Below are 19,969 nucleotides of genomic sequence, written 5' to 3' on the forward strand. Positions count from 1 at the left end.
CACATTCACGTGTACAAGACTTCTCACGTGCCTCACCCCTCCTCTGGAATGCCCTTCCACAACACATCCGCCACTCTCCCACCTTTGAAATCTTTAAACGCTCCCTCAAAACCCACCTTTTCCGACAAGCATATTCTCTAGCTTAGGCCATGCACCCACTAAATAACCTAATTACGCACTGCCTGTACATATACTGTATACTTCCCCCACCTCTTGTTTCCACCCCATTCCTTTAGATTGTAAGCTCGCAAGGGCAGGGCTCTCACCCTTTTGTGTCATGGAATGTTATTAATTCAATTGCTTGCACACTGTTAGAAATTTATACATTTTAGTCATCCTGTTAAATCAAATTGTAATCAGCAGTGCTGTATCTTGTATCAGTGTTTATATTTTATGTATATCATTGTCTGTATCATTATGTATCCCTTGTTTGTTTTCTTACATTGTACAGCGCCACGGAATATGTTGGCGCTTTAAAAATAAATAAATAATAATAATAATAATAATAATAATAATAATGTGTTGTTACATAATGACTATGAACCGATGTTCAGGTTGCCATCTAGTGGTGGAAATCAATAATACAGCAGGGAGGATTTAAAAAGCCATTATATGTGCAATGAATTAATCAAAATTAGAGATACACTAAAAACATAAAGAGTTGTAAAGATTAAAAAAGGTTGTTTTAGAAGATAAAAGAAAAAAAAAACAAGGAAACAAAAAGGAAATACAAATAAAATAAAAATAAAGAGATTTTTTTGAAAATTAGTAAATGGAACACATGAAAACAGTTTAACCAGCTAATGAAGGGGCCATTGGCCGAGAAATGTCTAGGCATGGTGTTGTCTGGTACATAATGCCCTTTCCAGTGTTATATTTGTCGTTCTAACAGTTATCATAAAAATTATTGATGGTAAGTAGTGGTAATAATAATAATAAGAACATTAATGATCATGAATAAAAATACAATCTAAAAATACAATCTAAAAAACTATTAAAGGAGATTTTAAAAGAGAGCGACCAAGGTAAAAGAAAAACTTCAGATAGGAGTGGTTGCGAAATTTTGGACTAAAGTGGTTAGTAGATTTTTTTTAAGACTTCGTTAAGGCCCTCAGGAGATAGGGTTCTTAACGTCTGTATCCAGAACATTTCGTATTTTTTTAGAAGATCAGATGCATTCGATTTCCTTGTGTCCACTGAGTCAATCAGTGTAATATTGAATAGTAGTGGATTACTATTGTGATGGGTGCTAAAGTGACGTGACACACTGTGAAGGGGGAATTGCTTTATGATGTTTCTCTTATGTTGCGATTCTACTGCGGACCGGTTGAGTGGTTCTCCCCACGTACTAAAGCCGGCATGGACAGGAGCGGTAACCCATGTTTGTGAGTATTACCATCTCACTGTCTCAATTATTCAATCTGTCTTGACATACTACACCATATTGGGCTCTCGATTTCTCTTCAATTGTAGTAATTGGTTTATAGTTATTTAGTGCAGCCAGTGACAGTGTAGTGTAGTGTGTGTGCTATAGTGACAGGCCTGTCAGGCAGCCAAGACTCAAGAGCTTCACTGTGGTAGCCAGCCTCCAGGCTAGCTAGCTAGGCAGTGGTTTATTCTTATATATACAGCTGAACCATCTGCCTGCTGCTGTACTATAGTGTGTACCTACTTAGTATATATTAATATTGTGTTATTCAGTGAAGCTTTTGATTGTATTGTGTTATCAACACACACAGTGACAGTGATAGTACTATTTTGACTCGTCTGGCCACAGACTATATCACTGATTGTTGTTTATATAATAGTGTGTTGCGTTATTCAGTGCAGCTTGTGATTTTATTACCATCCACACACACAGTGATGGTGATAGTACTATTTTGACTCATCTGGCCACAGACTATATCACTGATTCACATTTATATAATAGTGTGTTGCATTATTCAGTGCAGCTTTTGATTTGTTTGTATTATCATCAACACACACAGTGACAGTGATAGCACTATTTTGACTTGTCTGGCCACAGACTTATTCCTGCGTATAAGACTACTTTTTAACCCTTGAAAATCTTCTGAAAAGTTGGGGGTCGTCTTATACGCCGGGTGTCATTGATGCCAGGTGATATGCCCTGTCCTGTTTACCGCCTCTCAGATTTCGCTGCTGAGGACTGTAGTGAAGCGACGCAGGCGCACATGTGTGAGATCTGAAAGGCAGAGAAGGAGGTAAATAGGATACGAGGGTGGGCCAGACAGGTGAAAGAGGTGTGTTTTATTTGCACAGCGCGATCTATTCTTGCATACCGCTCTGATAAACAGGTAGACAAGGAGAGCTGACCAATCCACTTAGGGAGAGGGAGAGTTGACCAATCCAACCAGTCAATTGACTACTGTATAATGGGTACCACAGACAGTACAACACCAGTATCTGTTCATACATAGCACCAGTATATGATTTTTATTTTTATTTGGTGTGTGTTGGAAGAGGGGTAGTCTAATACGGCAAGTATATCCCAAACTCTATATTTTAACTGGAAAAGTTGGGGGGTTGTCTTATACGCCCAGTCGTCTTATACGCCGGAATATACGGTATTTAAATTGCTGATGTTGTAGTCCCATTAACACCTGGGACCATGAACTCCTCTACCTGCTTACAGCAACTGCTGCTGCTGGTGGTATTACTGATTATTTAAATCGCTGCTGTGTAGTTCCATTAACACCTGGGACCCGCTGGTTGTCCGAAATGCGGGTTGGGTGCTAGTATCCGAATTGCGGGTAATGTGGGTGGGGGTCGGGTCGCGGGTAGCGAGTTGCGGGTCTGCGTGTGTGGGTCAGGTCACGAGTAGTCAAAACAAGCATAAGATAATTCTGTATCTTTTGCCTTTCCAAAATCTGTGATGAATGCTGGCACCAGAATACTTTCTTGCTGACTTGTTTACTGCCTACATCTTTAATGCCAGCAGACTCCTTCCTGCTCTCAAGCTGAGACCTCCCCTCCCCCCATACCAGTGCATATAACATGCCAGTGTGAGATTGAAGATGTGTTTTTTATAGATGGCCAGAAATCACTGGGGCATGCTCTGCTAGAGGAAAGGGTGTGGTAGGAAAGCTCTGTCTGTTAGTGACTGGGGATATTTGATAGGACAAGAGCAAGAGAATGTTCTGGCATGTTCTCTAAAGCTGAAGGTAGATAGAGAAACACATGGCAGATAGAGAAGCACATGCCACATGTGACAAGATCTGCTGACAGACAGTGTAGCTGCATCCACAGCCGTCTAGCACACACAGGTATGTGTTTGCTGCATATGACAAGAATAATTAAATACAGGATTTTATTATCAGACAGGTACAATGGGGCAGATTTATCAAAACAAATGCATGCAAAATAGAGGGAAATGTATTGCAAAAGTGAAACAACTGATGTGTGTGCTGGTTTTTATTTTCTTTTGGTTGTGATAAATCTGCTCCAATTAACTTTGATTCTGATTGGTAAGTCCTGAGTAGGTGTGCATATACAGTATATTTGTTCTTCCTGCTTAAAAGCCTTGTTGTACTCTTATGCAATTCTGATTTTCTTAACAAATTACCGTTTATTTTGCAGTTGAGCTACTGTAATGAAGAAAAGATAATTTACGGTGTATATACACATCCAATTTGGATTGGCCAATCAGTTCCCAACTTACATCTCCCATGTAGTATGAGAGATCACCTACTCAATTTGCTTATGGTCATTACACCCGCAGGACACAAAGCCTAGTCCACCTAATTGCACACGCTCGTTTCCACGTCGTTACAAGACCAGTTAATTTTGGCACACAACAATATTTCTTCTCAAGCCTACATGTTTTGAGCAGGTAGATCTGCCAAGCACCTTCATTCAGCGGTAGCTCATGGTCTCCCCTGACTGCCTCCAACAACTACTGCTACTGATTATTTAAACTGCGGATGTGTAGTCCCATTAACACCTGGCACCATGGCCTCCTCTACCTGCCCAAAACAACTGCTGCTGCTGGTACTACTGATTATGTGATTTGCTGATGCGTAGTTATATTAACACCTGGGACGATGGCCTCCTCTGCCTTCCTCCAACAACTACTGCTACTGATTATTGAAATTTGCTGATGTGTAGTCCCACTAACACCTGGGACCATGGCCTCCTCTACCTGTCTACAAAAACTGCTGCTGCTGGTACTACAGATCATGTGATTTGCTTATGTGTAGTCCATTAACACCTGGGACCATGGCCTCCATCAACTACTGCCTGCCTCCAACAACTACTGCTACTGATTATTTACATTTCTGATGTGTAGTTCCATTAAAGAGAACCCGAGGTGTGTTTAAAGAATGTTATCTGCATACAGAGGCTGGATCTGCCTATACAGCCCAGCCTCTGTTGCTATCCCAAACCCCACTAAGGTCCCCCTGCACTCTGCAATCCCTCATCAATCACAGCCACGCTGTGAGGCTGTGTTTACATCTGTAGTGTCAGTCTCAGCTGCTCCCCCGCCTCCTGCATAGCTCCGGTCCCTGCCTCCGTCCCTTCCCTCCAATCAGCAGGGAGGGAAGGGATGCAGGCGGGGCCTGGAGTTCTGCAGGAGGCGGGGAGAGCAGCAGACTGATACTATAGACATAAACATAGCCAGCTCTGACAAGCTGTTTGTCAGCAGAGTGGCTGTGATTTATGAGGAATTGCAGAGTGCAGGGGGACCTTAGGGGGGTTTGGGATAGCAGCAGAGGCTGGGCTGTATAGGCAGATCCAGCCTCTGTATGCAGATAATATTCTTCAAACCCACCTCGGGTTCTCTTTAACACCTGGGACCACAGCCTCCTCTACTTGTCTACAACAACTACTGCTGCTGGTGGTGGTACTACTGATTATGTGATTTGCTGGTGTATAGTCCAATTAACACCTGGGAGCATGGCCTCCTCTGCCTACCTACAAGAACTGCTACTGTACTACTGATTATGTGATTTTGCTGATGTGTGATTTCATTAACACCTGGGACCATGGCCTCCTCTGCCTGCCTCCAACAACTCCTGCTACTGATTATTTGATTTGCTGATGTGTAGTCCCATTAACACCTGAGACCATGGCCTCCTCTGCCTGCCTCCAACAACTACCACTACTGATTATTTGAATTGCTGATGTGCTTCGCAACCGCTGACAGGAACCTTGACGTATTATTGTTTGCTTTTATTCCGGTTGTGTTCTCACCGCCAGGTTGCACAGCTAACTCTGCTGCCAGTGCCACCCACTAATACAAATGAGTTGAGTGAAGGTGTATATCTTGCTATCTATCTATAAATACAATATATATATATATATATATATATATATATATATATATATATATATATATATATATATACATACATATATATATATATATACATATATATATATTTGAATTAAATTTGGCACACACATAGTACATTATCTAGAATAACATATAGGATACTTTTTCTCTCCATAACCGAAAAGTGGGCACTGCAGCCATTCTTACACTTTTAATGATAGGGTTCTCAAACTTTACACAGTAGGTCACTGGCTGACTGGGATTAATATTCAGAAAAGTGGGTGGAGCCTACAAAAGTCAATCAAAATTCACCTATTGATTTTCAAGGGGAATATTTAATTGCTGCCATTCTTGCACTGTTAATGGTACAAGCCTCAAGCCTGGTGCACGTGGTCGTTGGGTGACTAGGGTTCTAATTCAGAAAAGGGGTGGAGCCACAGCCAATCAGATTTGTTTCATTTCAATGCAAATTATTGATGCCAAAGACAGCAAAGCTCACGAACTAGGTCATTGAGTAATTGAGTAATTGTGTGTTAGGGTTAGAAAAAGTGGATGGAGCCAAAACCAGCCAAATACATACCCAGGCAACACCGGACCAACAGCTAGTATATGTGTATACTGTGTATATATATATATATATATATATATATATATATATATATATATATATATATAGGCTTAGCAAAAAAGGTTGGAGTGGATCACCATCTTTAAGACTCATGTAGAGTGGCCATCTACACTCACTGGCCGTAAAAGCGGAAACCGCCATCATTATCTCCATCCTTTCTCAATCAAAAGCATTAGGATGGGTTTGAGATTTCTATGCCTTGCTATAGTATGAGCTGAAATATCATTGAAGTTTACCCAAGATGACATGACGTGTTGGGATAGACATGTATATACAATGGCAAGAACACAAACACCTTTTCTTTTTTTCCTGATTGAAAGAGAATATCTAGCTATGCAACTGACAGTTTTTCTTCAGTCGACTCATTGATAACAAATTGCTATAATGCTGGGAATACACAATGAGATTTTTCAGTCGATTTACTGTCCAATCGATTTTCTATTCGATTCTCTGATTGTTTTTCTTATCTTTTCTTATCGACTTCCATTCAATTCTGTGATAAATTGATCAGAAAAACGATTTAAAATAAGATCAGACATGTCATAATTATCTATCGAACCAGCTATCTGCCAAAATATCTCATGTTGTATTCCCAGCAATAAACACTGTGACCACACAGATAAGGGGAGAACAGGCGGCCAATGAGAGAGAAGAGAGGAAGAGAGGTGAGTGACAGAGACTTCAGCCAATCAGGCTGATCCAGCATACATGTCACTTCTTTTTTGCGTCCTGCGTACGCTGTTAGAGCCTGGGGGCATGGGGAGAGAAAAGCTCATGTAGATAAAAGTAAGATTGGTTTCAAACTTTTGAATTGCCTGGTTAGCATCCTTTTTATTAATTTAATAGCCTGCAGTAGAGAATTAATTTAGTATTTTATGCCTAACAGTTACCAAGGGCGTCGCTAGCCCTATTTTGGGGGGGCACATGCCCCCAATCTGTCCTCAGGTGCCACGGATCTCCGCAGGGCCGCGCCTAGGCGGGTGCATTGCACCCAGGCGCCTGTCTCTGATAGGTGCCGCCCGGCCGCCGCTCACCCCCTCTGTCAGCGGCTCCCTCCAGCCGCCGCCGCCGCGTCACTCAGACCTCGATCAAGCGGCGACCAATCGTGCGGGCGCTAGGACCCAGCGCCCGCACTGATATGCGGAAGTGACATCACTTCCGCATATAGAGCGGGTGCGTCCGGCGCCCGCTCGTACTGGTCGGGTCACCGCTGACTGCGAGGTAAGGGGGGGGGGAGCGGCGGCGGCAGCTCCCTGTCACTCACTCACTACCTTATGGGCTCCCTGTCACTCACTCACTCCCTAATGGGGCTCCCTGTCACTCACTCACTTCCTAAAGGGGCTCCCTGTCACTCACTCACTGCCTAAAGGGGCTCCCTGGCACTCACTCACTGCCTAAAGGGCCTCCCTGTCACTCACTCACTACCTAAAGGGGCTCCCTGTCACTCACTCACTACCTAAATGGGCTCCCTGGCACTCACTCACTACCTAAAGGGCCTTCCTGTCACTCACTCACTACCTAAAGGGGCTCCCTGTCACTCACTACCTAAAGGGACTCCCTGTCACTCACTCACTCCCTAATGGGGCTCCCTGTCACTCACTCACTACCTAAAGGGGCTCCCTGTCACTCACTCACTGCCTAAAGGGGCTCCCTGGCACTCACTCACTGCCTAAAGGGGCTCCCTGGCACTCACTCACTGCCTAAAGGGGCTCCCTGGCACTCACTCACTACCTAAAGGGGCTCCCTGACACTCACTCACTGCCTAAAGGGGCTCCCTGGCACTCACTCACTGCCTAAAGGGGCTCCCTGGCACTCACTCACTGCCTAAAGGGGCTCCCTGGCACTCACTCACTGCCTGAAGGGGCTCCCTGGCACTCACTCACTGCCTGAAGGGGCTCCCTGGCACTCACTCACTGCCTGAAGGGTCTCCCCGGCACTCACTCACTGCCTGAAGGGGCTCCCTGGCACTCACTCACTACCTAAAGGGGCTACCTGGCACTCACTCACTACCTAAAGGGGCTCCCTGTCACTCACTATCGGGGTCCCTGTCACTCACTACCTAACTGGAGGCGCCTGTCACTCACTAGCTAACCTGGGGGTCCCTGTCACTCACTACCTAACTTGGGGGGCTACCATATTAAAGGGGCATTCTGCCTAGTTATGTAAAATGCTGTCTATTTATGTGCCTCATGACTGCTGAATTTGTCTTGTTGGGAGCCTTATGATTTGTTGGGGGCCTCAAGATTGCTGAATTTTTCTTGTTGGGGGCCTCATGATTTGTTGGAGGCCTCATGATTGCTGAATTTGTCTTGTTGGGGGCCTCATGATTTGTTGGAGGGCTCATGATTGCTGAATTTGTCTTGTTGGAGGCCTCATGATTGCTAAATTTGTCTTGTTGGGGGTCACATGATTGCTAACTGCGAGACTATGGGAAAAGCTGAATCCTTATCATATGGGAAAATAGCATTAAACCTACTTTTTTAGCTTTTTAAAACAGAAAATAAAACTGGGAGGTTCTAAAAAATTAAATACATTTTTCAGGAGTAGGAGTCACAGTTTATTTTCAACTTGGATTTTCCATAATGTTCATGTATGAGTTAAAACGTTTGTACAGTATTTAGTTTAAATTGCTGTTGCCACTTTGCGATAGATAAGTGACTTTTGGGTTGCAGTTTGGGCACTCGGCCTCCAAAAGGTTCGCCACCACTGTCATAATCTAATGTCCCACTATTGCTAGGTTCATGTAAATTTGTCTCCACCCGTTACCACACCTATATTCTGGTCCATGGCCCACCCATTTTTCGGTGTGGCGCGATAAGCACGCCGCACAATGTGATCCTCATATTTTTGGCACGCTAGCTGCAGTGTGCTGAATTCTGCTGCCTACAGTATGTACAGTATACGCTGTTCTCTAGTGCCTGCACTGTGTGCTGATTTACCTCCAGTGTGTACAGTGTAAGGTGTTACTCTGTGCCTTTACTGATTGTAAACCAGCTATATTGTATGCTGATCCCTGCTACTTTCAGTATGTACAGTATTAGCTGTAAAGCCTGGTACACACATACAATTTTGATTAGCCAATTTTAGCTCTGTTCATAAAATTCATTGTCTGTTGGCCCACTTACTGCACGGGGGTGGTAAAATTGGGGGTCAGTGATTGACCAATCAAAATTGTATGTGCGTATACATCTTTGATCTATGCCTATACTGATTGTAAATTATCTAAATAAAGGACAGGGGGCTCCATCCAATATTTCGATGGGCAAGCCCGTTATCTGTAGCTTACACCGCTGCTAAGTTCATGTACATTTGGCCCCACCCATGGCCACACCCACTCACCTCATGACCACGCCCATACCTCCCCACCTGGTGCCCACCGGTGCCCCCGATCTCCAAGGACCCTAGAAACGCCCCTGACAGTTACTCTTTAAGTTGGAATGAATGGACTCTGCATAGGATGTCCGCACTTGAGCCTGATTTAAAGATTTGGGCTCTGTCAATTTCAATTTTTTTCTAGTGGGTCTCCCTGTAGGAGATCGTAATAATTCTTCAGAAATGGTGGGGATCTCATTAGGTCTCAATGAGAAAGGAAACCCTTTGATTTTAATATTATTGCAGCGTATTTGGTTTTCAAGATCATCCATCTTGGAATTGAGTTCTTTCATTTGGACCTCATCTTTACTCAGCTCTGCTCTATCTAAGGCTTTGTAAACTTTCCATTTTTCCTTTCAGATCACAACCTTATAACCTTCATAGTCTACTCCTCCCTGTCTCCACTTCTGACTGACAGACCAGCTGCAACTTGGACTGGCAGGGAATGACTAGCTGTGCATGGACATCTGCATCAGATGTCAAGTCTCACTGCCATATCCACTCAGTGCCACGACAAGGTTCTCCTTCACCAGAGGCAGAAATGCCTAAGTGCTTCCCATCCCCCTGTGACAGCCATATAATCAATTCTACCAAACACCAAATCAATGGCAGAGATGGGCTTAACCTGCTGAGCGGTCTGGAAGGAGCTCAGCTCGTCCAACACCGCCAGAGGCTGCCGCTCAGGCCCTGCTGGGCCGATTTTAGTCAAATAAAAAGCAGCACACGCAGCCGGCACTTTGCCAGCCGCGTGTGCTGCCTGATCGCCGCCGCTCTGCGGCGATCCGCCGCGAGCAGCGGCGAAAGAGGGTCCCCCCAGCCGCCTGAGCCCAGCGTAGCCGGAACAAAAAGTTCCGGCCAGCGCTAAGGGCTGGATCGGAGGCGGCTGACGTCAGGACGTCGGCTGACGTCGATGAGGTCACTCCGCTCGTCGCTATGGCGACGATATAAGCAAAACAAGGAAGGCCGCTCATTGCGGCCTTCCTTGTTTATTCTGGGCGCCGATCGCCTCCGGAGCGCCCTCTAGTGGGCTTTCATGCAGCCAACTTTCAGTTGGCTGCATGAAATAGTTTTTTTTTTATTTAAAAAAAACCCTCCCGCAGCCACCCTGGCGATTTAATCAGAACGCCAGGGTGGTTAATAGGAGACTTTGGCCTTGGATGACCACCCTTAACCCCTAAACTTAAATGCACAACTGGTCCTTATCCCTTCATTGTTGCTGCTCATTTGATTATGTGGCTATTTTTAGAGCTACAGCATTCAGAAAGTCTGCACGGCAGGCTTCCTTTAAAGAAAAGGTTAGAGCATACCTGAACTGACAATTAATATGGGGGCAGATTTACTGACCACTAGTAAAATGTTACACACACTGCTCCTGACGTTATATACCTAATGCGCATTTTGCATGTACAATACAAATTATGAAAATAGTAGCATTTAGTTAATACGTCCCAAGATAAGATAAATATTGATACATACTACTAATCCTACAAGTAACTTTTTGAAAAGCAAGTGTTAAAAGAACAGTACTGGTATCTATGCAAATGAGGCAGTGGAATAGCAAGTCAAATTCAGCTGCTCTCCTGAATAGTAAAGAGAGGTCAAAACACTTTTATGAGCAAACAATCCCTGAAAGCTAGAGAATTATTTCAGACTCAAACCTAAGCATAACTCCCAACTTTTTGAAACCAGAAAGAGTGACACTTAACCCACACCCCCAACACACCCCTAGTCATGCATATTATAATGATTTAATGAGAAAAATATGTTTTATAATGTAAACCACACTGGTCATTTTTCTAATGGTTAATTTACCTTCATTTTAACATTTCAAAATAAGAAATATATCAATTTAAAGGATGGAAATACAATTTTGATTCAATTAAACACATTTCCAGTAGGAAAATACATTTTTTAAATAAGATTTGAATAGGAGTCCTGAAAGTGGGACAAATGAGGAAGAAAGAGGGACAGAGGGACTGGGTTCCCAAAGAGGGACTGTCCCTCCAAAAGAGGTTTTACATTTTCACACTAACATGGATACTGTGCAAATTTCACCATAAATTTAACCTTTGCAATGAAAATAACAATATGAGACAACTGTACGGTTCTGTATTTTTGCTGCTACACACACAGTTAATTGAGTTTATTTTCAGTTTGCTGGAAAAATATGGAGGGTGCCATTGCTCACTTTTTTTTGTTAGTCCTTTTCTGTTGTGCTTTTTATCTGCTTATAATATGGTCTAAATTATTTAGCCAGATGAAAGTTGGAGGCATTCTGCTTGCCTGCTGTAGTATATTTGAAACTGCTAATACAAAAACATCAGTTTAAAAGCTACGCAATAAGCATTTTAAAAGGTAATAGCAATGACAACCTCCTTATTCCTCTCATTTCAGAATACCTTTAAAAGAGCTGTTTACCTTAATATCATCTTCTCTTGTTTCTGTTTGAACAGTAAAGACAGAAGTGGAAGTGTCAGGCTAAAAAGACAAATATAAATCAGAAACATGAATATAAACTGCTGTAATAAAATTATGTACATTTAAGAATAACAGTAGAATAAATTGTTTTTGTTTCAAATGGCAATTACTTTAAAGAGGCCATACTATCGCAGAAAAAAATACCACGTATATAAGTAGATAAATACTTGTCCTACTTACATAACATATGTATTGCACTGTCCATGTATTCATTTATTGATTTTTTTTCTATAGTAAACAAAAAGAGAAAATCCTTTTTAGGATTCTTTTTAGGATTCTCCATTTTAACTGTGTCTATGTTGAAGCCAATCCTGATGTCATTTCCTCCCTTACTCTCATCTGCCTGATAGTGTATGCATTGCCCACCCTCCTACCAGTCTTCAGGCACTCACACCAAGCTCTGCAATAGAAAGTGCATTGTCTCAGTGTCAGGAACTGTGCCTCTGTTGTCCTGCTGGTGACTTTATTAAAGAACTTTGCTGTGGACTTCCACCGTCAACCAGCAGATGTCTCCCCTGTTGCTGAAAGCTGTGTAGTTTCCCGGATCACCAGCAGGTGGAACCATGTGAACTTTCTAATAGATCACCTGATCAATGTGCTATTATTTAAGGCCGGACTTCCTAGCAGCACATTGCTAGGTCATTCTGTTCGCTCATGCAGTGTTGTGACTTTGGCCAGTGATCCTGTGTTCCCTTTTTCCTGCCTTGCATTGCATTATTTCTCTGAATTCCCGGTATTGATCCTTGCTAGCATGACCACTCTCTGCCTGATGATATTGCCTGATGCTGATTTCCTGGTTTGACTCCTGCTTGTTTGACTTCCCTTTATGTATGCTGATTCGGATTATGCATTGTTGTATATATTCTGATATTTTGTGTGTTGCTGTATATATTCTGTATAGATGGATAGATAGTTAGGATTTCTGGTATTTGTGGTGCACTACGTATTGTTTGATTGTATGATTGTATATGCATGGAGGTTTGTGTCGTTGTCATACTGCATATTTGTAAATAAACACATTTATTATTCTACTCTGTTGTACAGACGTCAGTATTTCCATTGTGATTCTGGTTTTGTTTAACCTAAAGGATTGCCATGCAGAGATCGTGGATCTGCCAGTCTGGTTCTAGTCACCACCACGATCTGCATGATCAATACTTACATAATGACCTAGCTAACTCCTATATCGATCACAGAAATACTGCAGACTCGTCTATCTGTACAATGAATTGGAATATGAATTTTGAGGATGTGTTTTACTATAGTCTTGTAGCAGAAGACAATTGGGATTATAGCTTAAAACTATTTTCAAGTTTTTCTATAGATGAATTGAGTCGTCTAATCCTTGTTATAGATGGTTTTGTTCAGCAAAAGATTCTGGCACCTGCAGATGTGCATTATCTATTGCAGCTCCTTAATAAGCTTCTGAAAGACAAAGGTCGGTCTAGTTCCAATAAATTGCAGATTGGTTCATTTTTTGTTAAATCACTCAGTTCTGATCCTGTCCTTGTTGCAGCCCAGCCTAGTGTAATTAAAAACCAAGTTGATTCTCAGTGTGTGCAGAACCAATCTCGTTTAGAACCTGTCTTTTGTGCAGCTGATATTAACTATCTATTTGATTATTTAAAGGATAGGAAAAGTTTTCTAAACCACTAATCTAAAATGAAAAGTTCTTGTCTGCTTAAATATGTGCATGCTGTGAAAAATATGAGTGGTTACAAATTGTGTCAGCAAGAAGCCGCCTCTGCTCTGATCCAAGTTTGGAAGGAAATCTTGTCATTTGATTCAAGTGCAGATGCAGGCATGCATGTGATTGAGGAAACAAATGAGTGGAGAGATTGCAGCAATCGAGTCAGTTTTGATTTTACTGCCGAAGAGGTCAATGCTTATTATGGCTATTTGAAGAATGAAAGGGAAGAGTTTATGGCATACTATTTGCAGCAAGGTGAGGAGTTTATCAGGAGGTGTATGTGTGGAGTGAAATCTCTGATGGTCAATAACCTACAGTATGTGAGTATGAACCTGCTGCTGCTTTGATGAAAATTTGGCAAGACCTTCTATATTCTAAAATTCCTTCTCTTCTTCCCTCTGTTAAACCCGTCAACTCTCAGTATGATCACCATGTCCAGAGCTCACAACCTGCATGTCAAATTTCAGTCAAAACCCCATTGCAAACCGCAGCCAGACCCATACCTTGGTCTTGGCAAAAACCGTTAAAGACTATTTCTGCATCCAAAAAGAAAAATAAATTCTTTCCCACTAGCTCCATTCAGCATGTGCAGACTCCAGCCATGTCTGTGCAGACTCCAGCCATGCCTGTGCAGACTCCAGCCATGTCGGTGCAGCCTCCATCCAAGTTGGTGCAGCCTCCAGCCAAGTCGGTGCAGCCTCCAGCCAAGTCGGTGCAGCCTCCAGCCAAGTCGGTGCAGCCTCCAGCCAGGTCGGTGCAGCCTCCAGCCAGGTCGGTGCAGCCTCCATCCAGGTCGGTGCAGCCTCCATCCAGGTCCGTGCAGACTCCATTCAGGTCCGTGCAGACTCTATCCAGGTCCGTGCAGAACTTTGCTCCCAGCCTGCAGAACTTTGCTCCCAGCCGGCAGAACCTTGTTCTCGGCCTGCAGAACCTTGCTCCCAGCCTGCAGAACTTTGCTCCCAGCCCGCACGGGCTCTGTTCCAGCCCGCACCGGCTCTGTTCCAGCCCGCACCAGCTCTGTTCCAGCCCGCACAGGCTCTGTTCCAGCCCACACAGGCTCTGTTCCAGCCCGCACAGGCTCTGTTTCAGCCCGCACAGACTGTATCAGGGTACCAGCCTGTTGCCACCCTGTCTGAGACAAGCCAGCCTGTTGCCACCCTGTCTGAGACTATCCAGCCTGTTGCCACTCTGTCTGAGACTATCGAGCCTGTTGCTACCCTGCCTGAGACTATCCAGCCTGTTGCCACCCTGTCTGAGACTATCCAGCCTGTTGCCACCCTGTCTGAGACTATCCAGCCCATTGCCACCCTGTCTGAGACTATCCAGCCTGTTGCCACCCTGTCTGAGACTATCCAGCCTGTTGCCTCCCTGTCTGAGACTATCCAGCCTGTTGCCACCCTGTCTGGGACTATCCATCCTGTCTGACACTGTCCAGCCTGTTGCTACACTGCCTGCTGCACTGCCTGAAGTTATCCAGTCTGCTGCTGCTTCTGAGGGTATCCAGTCTGCTGCTGCCGCTCCTGAGGGTATCCAGTCTGCTGCTGCCGCTCCTGAGGGTATCCAGTCTGCTGCTGCCACTCCTGAGGGTATCCAGTCTGCTGCTGCCACTCCTGAGGGTATCCAGTTTACAGCCGCTCCTGAGGATATGCAGTCTGCTGCCGCTCCTGAGGGTATCCAGTCTGCTGATACTGCTGTTTCTGAGGGTGCCCAGTCTGTTGCTGCTGTTCCTGTAGGTGCCAAGTCTGCTGATTCTGCTCTTCCTGATGGGTTCCGGTCTGTTCCTGCTCCTCCTGATCCTGATGGACTCTAGTCTGCTGATGTTCCTGCTCCCAATGGTGCTCAGACTGATGTTCCTGATGGTGCCTGGTCTGCTGGACTACTTGAGGGCACTCAGTTTACTGTCCAGTCTTCTGTTTCCTCCGGAGGCCCCCCAGTGTGCCTTTAAGTTTGCTGTTTTACCTGGTGATTTACAGTCTGCTTCCCAATCTACAATCCTGCATGACTCTTTCTGGTCACATAATGTCCAGGTTCTCCAACATCTTTGGGTCTAGCCTTCAAAGACACTTGTGTACCACCCATATCTGGTAATGCCTTTTGAATGTTCTCCCTCCCTGCCCACCCAGTCTTGGCTCCTCTATTGGGACCCAGGTGGGGGTAATACTGGAGATCGGGTGGAGCGTTCGGAGTCCGCTCCTAGAGAGGGGGGTAATGTCAGGAACTGTGCCTCTGTTGTCCTGCTGGTGACTTTATTAAAGAACTTTGCTGTGGATTTCCACCGTCAACCAGCAGATGTCTCCCCTGTTGCTGTAAGCTGTGTAGTTTCCCGGATCACCAGCAGGTGGAACTATGAACTTTCTAATAGATCACCTGATCAATGTGCTATTATTTAAGGCCGGACTTCCTAGCAGCACATTGCTAGGTCATTCTGTTCGCTCATGCAGTGTTGTGACTTTGGCCAGTGATCCTGTGTTCCCTGTTTCCTGCCTTGCCTTGCCTTGCATTATTTCTCTGAATTCCCGGTATTGATCCTTGCTAGCCTGACCAGACCACTCTCTGCCTGATGATATTGCCTGATGCTGATTTCCTGGTTTGACTCCTGCTTGTATGACTTCCCTTTATGTATGCTGATTCGGATTATGCATTGTTGTATATATTCTGATATTTTGTGTGTTGCTGTATATATTCTGTATAGATAGATAGATAGTTAGGATTTCTGGTATTTATGGTGCACTACGTATTGTTTGATTGTATGATTGTATATGTATGGAGGTTTGTGTCATTGTCATACTGCATATTTGTAAATAAACACATTTATTATTCTACTCTGTTGTACAGACGTCAGTATTTCCATTGTGATCTTCTGGCTTTGTTTAACCTAAAGGATTGCCATGCAGAGATCATGAATCTGAAAGTCTGGTTCTAGTGACGACCACAATCTGCATGATCAATCCTTACACTCAGCATGAGAAATACTGGCCAATCAGAGAGGAACAGAGGTGTGGCAGGGGAAAACAGTTGGGGGGTGGGGGGGAGAGGCTTCAGACAATTAGGCAGCATTAGTTAAGTCTGAGAGCAAAGTAAAGAAGCAACAAAAGACAACCCACCATGCCCTGCAACTTCCTTTGTTCAGCAATGTATCAAATAAGAGTCAGGTAAACTGGGGAATGATCATTTATCAACAAGAAAAGTAATAGTGATTTTAACTTTTGGATTGCCTGATTAGCATCCTTATGACGTATTTGCCAGATAAAAATAAATAATTGATTTTTTATTTTATGCCCGACAGTTACACTTTAAACTTGATCTTCTCTTATGCTGAACATGTGTTATACTGTATATGTGCATCACATACTGTAAATATTGTGTATGTGGGGGCACAAAATATCAGCAATAGAAGCCCCAATATACAATGTGGTTTTTCATTTTTGTTATGCCACTATTTTTCTGTTCATTAGTGATGATCGTAATGTGCCAATTACGTTTTTTAAAAATTGTAATTACGATCCTAATGGAGAAATCATAATCACAAACATTTACGTGAAATTTCACATAATTACGTCCATACACAAATTTTGTGATTACATTTTTTTCCAGACAAATCTTTATAATTTTATGTTATACATAATTTGGTGAAATTTTCTTTAATTTGCAAGAAATTAAGAGTGACACAAAATTAAACCAGAAATTACAAACAAGAAATTACAACACAAAATGATGAATTATGAAATCAAATTATGAATTTTCTGATAATTACACATTACAATTTAGTGTCGTAAATGTAAATTTCATGTCGTAATTACGAAAACGTGAAATTTCGCCTCGTCATCACTACTGTTGATTACATAAACTAAGCAGACCCTGCCAACCCTGTTTCTAGGCTTAATAGCTCTCAGGATAAGTTTGTAAAATCTATCCTCACCTTCCCAACTCAGGCACACTGTTACAATGTGGCCATAGAAGCCCCCAAGGATTAAATGGCCCCTATATACAGTAGGTAGCCATATGTTCCACCCAGTAGTTGGTAGCAAGACGTGGCACCCATTATAGATGGACCAAAGGTGCAACCCCCCCCAGTATTAGTTAGCCCCCATGATAAGTAGACAAGGCTAACCCTTCAATATAGGCAGCCAGAAGTAGACCCCTAGGTGTTGGTAGCCAGTGGGACCTCCATTATTAGGCAGCCCCTATTACAAGTAGCCAGATGTGGCCCGCAGTAAAACTAGCAAGAGGGGCCCCCAGTATTGGGTATCTAGAGAGGCCTCCCCCCAGGATTAGGTAGCAAGAAAGGGCATCACTAGTATAGAGAGCCTGAGTCTGTCCTCTCCCCCACTATAGGCAGCCAGAGAAGGAACCCTCCTCAGTATAGGTAGCAAGAGCCCCTTGTATAGGTAGCCAGACAGGCCACCCTGAGTATAGGTAGCCAGAGACGGCATCACCAGTATAGGTAGCCAGAGAGAGCCTCCCCGTATACTGTATACTTAATCCTCCAAAGAACTACCAAAAGATAATAACCAAGAAAAAGTCATCCTTTCTATCACATGAGATTGCAAATGCAGTTAACAAACCAGCCCAACTGTTCTGCAGAGAGGAAAAAATCTGCAACACGACATGCCAAAAATTTAATATCAAGGCTTCAAAGGACTTCTGTGACCAATTTGCCCATATCTTCTCAGACAAACTCTCCGCTATACGGTCCGCCATCCAACTTACAGCATCTGAGCCTAATATAGTGCCAAAGACCATTAGCAGACAACATAACACCTTGGTCAAACTTCAAGGAAATTGATGAAAAAGTCACATCAAGCATCCTCCTCCAACTCCGCCAAACTACATATGACCTGGATTCTGGCCCAACACAGTTCATGTTGAACTGCCCTGACCTGTTTGTACAGGTATTCCTCAAAATTGTAAACTGCTCTACTGAAGGAAGCAATCATCAGGCCTCTCCTCAAAAAACATTCACTGGACCCAGATGCAATGACAAGCAACAGACCTGTCTCTAAGCTTCCCTTTCTGGGTAAGGTAACTTAAAAAGCCGTATACCTCCAGCTAGAAGCCAAAATCTTACAAAACAACAGTTATGACCCCTTCCAGTCTGGCTTCAGGAAACATGACAGCACTGGATCTGCCCTCATCCAAATCTGCAACCACCTGCTCATGGCAAGAGACAGAGGAGAGTGCTCCATCCTGATATTGCTAGACCTTTCTGCAGCCTTTAATACAGTTGACCATGACATCTTGATAAGCAGGCTACAGGAATATGGCAGCACTGATGGCATAGTTCTTCAGTGGTTCCAATCCAAAAGTGTCTATGGGGTCCTTCCTGTCCACCTCTGTACCACTTAATGTGGATCCGAGATAAACTTTTACTCATTGCATAATTGTGTTCCTTTCATATAGTTTATAGGGCATTCCTCAAGCCAAATACTTTTTTTGTTTTGTTTTAATACTCTAATTCCCTATAACCTAAACAAGCCTCACCCACAGCTCCGTTTGTGCCTTGGCACTGTAGCAAGGGTTTATGGGAGCTCACTCTGGGCAGGAGGAGGTTATTAGTCATTGATTTCAGAGGCAGAGGGGAGGAGGGAGGAGGAGAGGGGACTGAATTTACACACAGGCAAGCTGATAGCATCTCCAGCCCTCAGCCTGTGACAATGTGACAAACAGAACATGGCTGCCCTCATTGTATCACAGGAATAAATAATCATAAACTTTTGAAGCTGTTTGCAGCTAGATATGCTGTGTAAACTATCTAAACTTTAGATAAGATATAGAGACAAGTTACTAGTTATAGTTAGTTTTTCATCTTGGATCCGCTTTAAGTATGGGGTGCCCCAGAGCTCAAGCCTTTACTCCCCTGCTTTTCGTGATTTACATGTTACCGCTTGGAAAACGAATCCAAAAACACTGCCTGACATACCACTGCTATGCTGATGACACCCAATTAAATCTTTTTTTCAAGCCTGGTGTGACAGACCCAACTCCAACTATAAACACTTGCTTAGGCGAACTACAGCAATGGATGAGTGACAACTGGCTGAAGCTAAATGCAGATAAAAGTCCTCCTGATCAGAGGGCAGCGCATGACAACAAAACAACTTAACTTGCAGTCTTCACTACTGGGAATAGGAGGCATGGATCTACACAGCTCTGAGCATGTGCGCAGCCTCAGAAGTTCTAATTGATTGGGAGTTCTAATTGATGGGGATTCAAACTTCAGAACTCAAATCTCTGCTGTGGTGAAATCATCCTACTTTCACCTGAAGAACATCACACAAATCAAGCACCTCATCCCTCATCCACCCAGAAGATCTACCAACCTTAATTCATGCCTTCATTACATCCCAACTGGACCACTGTAATGCTCTCTACACCGGCCTTCCAAAAAAGGACTTGTACTGCCTACAGCTGATACAGAATACTGCTGCCAGACTGTTAACCAAGCAAACCCGTCACTGCCACATAACACCAGTCCTGCACTCCCTTCAATGGCTACCTATTAAATGGA

At 43.6% G+C, this 19,969-nt stretch overlaps 1 protein-coding gene across 5 annotated transcripts in view; it reads right to left on the minus strand.

Annotated features, from left to right (window-relative positions):
• The window catches only part of AMPH (amphiphysin), a 1,183,179-nt gene that overhangs the window by 225,242 nt on the left and 937,968 nt on the right, over positions 1–19,969 (minus strand). For all 5 annotated transcript variants that reach the window (XM_068236417.1, XM_068236420.1, XM_068236419.1 and 2 more), the window contains one exon: positions 11,712–11,771. In XM_068236417.1, coding sequence (XP_068092518.1) covers positions 11,712–11,771 — 60 coding nt within the window. The remainder of the gene's footprint in view (positions 1–11,711; positions 11,772–19,969) is intronic.

The sequence above is a fragment of the Hyperolius riggenbachi genome, chromosome 5 (assembly GCF_040937935.1).
Source record: "Hyperolius riggenbachi isolate aHypRig1 chromosome 5, aHypRig1.pri, whole genome shotgun sequence".
Classification (NCBI taxonomy): Eukaryota; Metazoa; Chordata; class Amphibia; order Anura; family Hyperoliidae; genus Hyperolius; species Hyperolius riggenbachi.